General features: G+C 41.3%; 1 protein-coding gene across 1 annotated transcript in view; it reads left to right on the top strand. All coding sequences in view use genetic code 11, as the record gives it.

The window, feature by feature from the left end:
- EGR_10303 (hypothetical protein) overlaps nt 1-4,731 on the top strand; it is a gene marked incomplete at both ends in the record, with an annotated part of 5,994 nt that continues 1,263 nt past the window's right edge. Inside the window, 6 exons of the mRNA XM_024499552.1 lie at nt 1-123; nt 1,159-1,266; nt 3,019-3,243; nt 3,296-3,398; nt 3,658-3,917; nt 4,538-4,691. Of these exons, the coding sequence (XP_024346034.1) occupies nt 1-123; nt 1,159-1,266; nt 3,019-3,243; nt 3,296-3,398; nt 3,658-3,917; nt 4,538-4,691 (973 nt within the window). The remainder of the gene's footprint in view (nt 124-1,158; nt 1,267-3,018; nt 3,244-3,295; nt 3,399-3,657; nt 3,918-4,537; nt 4,692-4,731) is intronic.

Raw genomic sequence — 4,731 nt, 5'->3', positions numbered from 1 at the left:
ATGTCAAAGGGTTTCAAGGTTCCAACTACTACTCACGCATTCAACATCAACAATAAGGCGCATTTAGGACGCACAGAGAAACCACTCGATGCATACCGTTGTTTAGAGAGAGCTCTTCAATTGGTGAGTGACCAGATTCCACAAATCAAGGCATGATTATAGTCGCGACGAATAATATTTCCAGCACCACTGGTACCATTCTATGGGGAATATTTACGTCGTCATTAGGACAAGAAGAGCTCAACCACATGACTACAATATGGCTTTAAAAGACTCGGTGATACAAGACACAACTAAGCAACTCATAACACGAAGAAATACACCCTTTCAACATACCACGTAAAGTGATGCAATGGAAGACGGGGAGACAAATTAAGGCTCTGCGAATCTACACGTCGGAAACTTGATCAGCTTATTTTAATGGACAAAACATATTCTTGCACGGGAGAAGCAATCCATATAAAGTGAGCAGATTTCTATGAATGACCCAATACGCGAGTTAATAAGAAAAACAGCCTAAATGCATCCGCAAGTCATTGACAGCCCACCTTCTGGGGGATGCCAATCTTCTCAAGGAAGAGGTCGTGCAATTGTTGTCTGACGGCGTAGAGACTGACGAAACGCTACGTGACTATGCGGTCCCGGGCACGGCGAACCCAGTGCCGACGCAGCCCATCGCCAGAGATGGACTCCTTCACATTTCTACTTTGAGAATGACTGCTACGAATGAAGAGCTGTCGTTACACAAATGCACTTATTTATGTTTGGTACAAGGCTGGATAAACTAATCAACTAAACGCTCCAAAAATAACAACCCAAGCAACAAAAAATGTAGTAGGCCTTTGGGAGGGGAAGAGGAAATATGGAAGATGAGAAGTGAGGGGAAGCTGACCTGTAATAAGAGTCGGAACCGCGTGCGAGGTCGACCACGTAGACGGTGGAGAGCGCACAACCGTGAGCGTTGGGATAAACGTCAGCGCGGTCCTTGAGGTCCATGGCAACACCCACCTTGGCACTGTCCTTATTGCCGAACCCAAAAACCGAAGAGCGGTGGATGAGGAATAAAATCATGAAGGACCTAGTTTAACCATATAAATAATTCTACCCGTACCTGAAACACGACGAAAATAGAAAAAATTGGTTCAAATTCCTTACCAGACACGAGTCGTGGAGAACAGTAAGGCATTTAGTAGCTTTAATATCTATCAATTTCCACCTCAGTCAGTTGCGCTACGCCAAGCTATGATGAATTCCAAAAAAAATGTTGTTAGAATGTTACCCCTTAACACATATGCTACTGAATATTTTTCAAGGGCTGACGTTCACCTTGATCATTACTTAGCACTCCTGCAAGTGGTAAACATAACAGCATAGTGACGAGTGCATTAGTTATGATGACAGCTAAAAAGTGAGTTATCTCACTCATTCGCACATTCGAGTCACATTTTCTGCAAAAATTTCCATGCGGTTATGCGCGGCGATAAGTGGACTTGAGGAACTGCAGTGAGCAAGCAGCGAAAAACAACAGAGCATAAAGAGACAAAATTATACCCACGTAAATGGACCTAAAAATAATGCAATGTACAGCAATTCTGCCATTTTAAAATCACTACGAGCTGGCTAAAATGTCTACAAATACTTGTCTGAGGGTCGAAGATGAATACAATCAATGTGAAAAAGAAAAGAAGATTGCTCACAGAAGTCAACGCCGACTCAGCCGAGTCCCAAACGGTGACCAGTACACTCCCAGCGACTAGCCGCAGAAAATCATTGATAGAGGAAGCCGTAGCTAGACATCCAATGAGTGCCAGAATACAGGTTGAGGGGGATTCCGCCTCCTCTTTCAATCTCCGTCTTTACGTACAACGGAGCTGTCACCAATATGCCCCCACATGTTATCTGTGAAATCAAAGAGCGAGGTAATGCCATATCAAGCATTCATATGTGATTGTCTATACATACCAGCAAAATGGTCAATTACGCATCTCCCATCACTTAGAAGCATATTTACGCATGAATATTATTTGACATAAAGCAACAGCAATCACCCTGTTATAGACAGATATTCCAGATTCTCCTCTTTCCAAAGGTCCTTGGAAAGTCGAGAGATTATGTTCACCGTCAAGTCCAAGTAACAAAGGCTGCAGGTTAGAGCAGACACCTTCGACACACTCAGCAAAGTTGCCAACAGACTCCACAATCGACAGAGGCGAGTCAAATGCAAGTAACGCAGACTCATGGCAATTGATCACATTCGGTAGTTCCCCATGTTCAGCACAGTCATATTCCTAAGTGAAAAAAAAACGACTTCCAACTCGCGGAGGCACTATATTCCTTATATGAGGACTCTCAAGGTAAAAAAGAAAGGGGGTAGCAACACAAGTGAATCTTCTTAACCGCCTACATTCTACGCGACGAGTTTGATAGGAGAATTCCTTGTTGCACGCCACAAGTTCAAAACACGCCCGTTGGAACAATTTCACACAATGCGCGGTGGCGTTTAGACATGACACAGTTATGTAGTCAAACGAACACAAATATCTTGGGAAAATTATGTTTTTAAAACAAAAATGAAAAGTAAGCGATGTTAAAAAGGACAACACAATTATAATAACCGCAATAATTATTAATGCGAATTTTGCCGCGAGAGTAAAAGTTGCATGCGACAAAATTAAATTTTTGTGCATTATTAATGCGTTGTTGATTTTATATAATTCTATTTCCATACTAGTTAAAGTTTATTTGTTAAACTAAGCCTATTAATTGTAAATACTTGGCATATACCTTCTTGTGAGGAAACTAACTTGATATCAACCTCCCTATCATTCTAACATTTGACCCAGGTACATGTTTACATACTTTTCTTCCTCTACGCCTTTCATCCTTGTTGAAAATAAAAGTGGTCTATGTGTAAACAACGCATCTGTAGAACAGTGAATCGGGTAGAAATAAGAGAGTGGACCCATTTGTTCGCAAATTGTATGTGCCTAGTCTTTACTTGTTTCCCTCCTTATCTAGTTCAGTGGACCACACGTTGATGTTAAATGCCAAAATGTGATGAAGTCTTCACCGAGCCTGCTATTGACAGCACCACGTTTGATAAAGAATGACTGGTTTAGGCCGTGGTCACATATCTTTGCCTTCTTCCGTAGAATACGTACGATTGCATGGCTTTTTAAGAGGAAAAAATACAACAGAAGGAGTACAAAGAAAGCTGGCAACAAAACAATGTTTAAAGCTGAAGTATTAACTTAAAATGATTTTTGGCCACTTTTGATGTGGGCATTTAAACAAGCAAATAAATGCAAGAGAAACATTACACACTTACTCAAAGCGTGCCCAAATTTTGTTTAAAGATTCTGTCAATCCTCTCTACCAAAAAATACATCGACTATTGGGTAGTTGCCGCATACATTACTGTAGCATCCCGAGACTTCCCTGAACACGATAGAATACACAATGCTCAGGAAGAACATATATTCAGCACTGAGAAGGTGTTTGGGTTACTGGCCTGGCCTGAAGGCCAGCCCATCCAGCGTGGTACAAGAAGGCAAATTCAAAAGTCCAAAAATGGCGCCTTCCCAATACCAAGGGTAAACCACCATCGTATTACATTATTTTGCCCAAATTAAGGGCATTACTTCCACTTTTAACAAGGCAACAGCCCTTTGTTAGGTCAAAAGTCATTTTTTAATACTAGAGAACATCAGAAATTCAAGTGGATGTTAAATGATCTGAACGAGCGGTGTGTACTAGTGCCAGCTAATAAACGATCTCAATTCGCTCCTTTTAAAACAATATTGGCAAATTCAACGGTTTTTTGCGTCTCTTTTGCCGCATTATCTTTAGCAGAATCCAAAACAGGCAGTCTTTTCGCAACAGATGGCAAATTTCGAAGTGGTCAGTCTTATGAGTGGGTCTGGTTTAAGCAGTGATTACTCTACGAATGGCATGGGAAAATTGAAATGAGGGCGGGAAATTTGTGGTAGGTAGAACCAAACTTGAATGCAAACATCTTCTCAAAGTGGACGTCGCCAGGAGAATTTTCGTCACCACAGCCACCTCTGAGATGAGGTGTGATTTGGCCACGGAGTCCTTTGAAGTGCACTCTACAGGAGGTTGTACTTACCGATTAGAAGGTACTGCCTCGAAATGGCATCCATCTGCTAGCTGTGATATCACCGTCTTGATCTCAGATTGCAACTCTTTTGCAATCATTCCAATCTGGCGTTCGACTGACTGCTGTTCGATCTCTACGAATGTTCTGGTGAGGCACTTTGCCCACTATTAATCACTAGACATGGAACCCATCGTTTTCCGTCAATATAACTGTAATGGCACCGTTGTTGTACCTTTATGACGGAGATGAGATGGATTTCGTTTGAGAGAGTTTAGGTAGGCACATATTTGACGCTCAACAACCTTGCAACTATCACTTCATTATTACTGCCTACATCTGTAAACTGTTTTCTTTTTCCTTCCTTGTTACTTTACTTCCAAATAAGCGTTTGTAATACAACTATAAGTAATCACATAGGTTTTTTCAGAGTTATTTTTGGTTGCGTTTCTTCAATCTTACCTAGCCAGTGTTTACCGTCTTAGAATTTCTATAGTGGTGCAGTTGATCCAAACTGTTAGTTATTTTTTTCGCTTCTCGCATTCACCTGTTCAAGCGGCATGCTTTTACTATGGTAAGGACTCGTTCTAAAGTGTTTCTAATCAAAGTGTCCT

This window comes from Echinococcus granulosus, assembly GCF_000524195.1.
Source record: "Echinococcus granulosus chromosome Unknown EG_S00207, whole genome shotgun sequence".
In the NCBI taxonomy this organism is placed as follows: domain Eukaryota; kingdom Metazoa; phylum Platyhelminthes; class Cestoda; order Cyclophyllidea; family Taeniidae; genus Echinococcus; species Echinococcus granulosus.
Note: the sequence above shows the minus strand (reverse complement) of the source record. Positions and strands in the feature narration are given on the sequence as shown.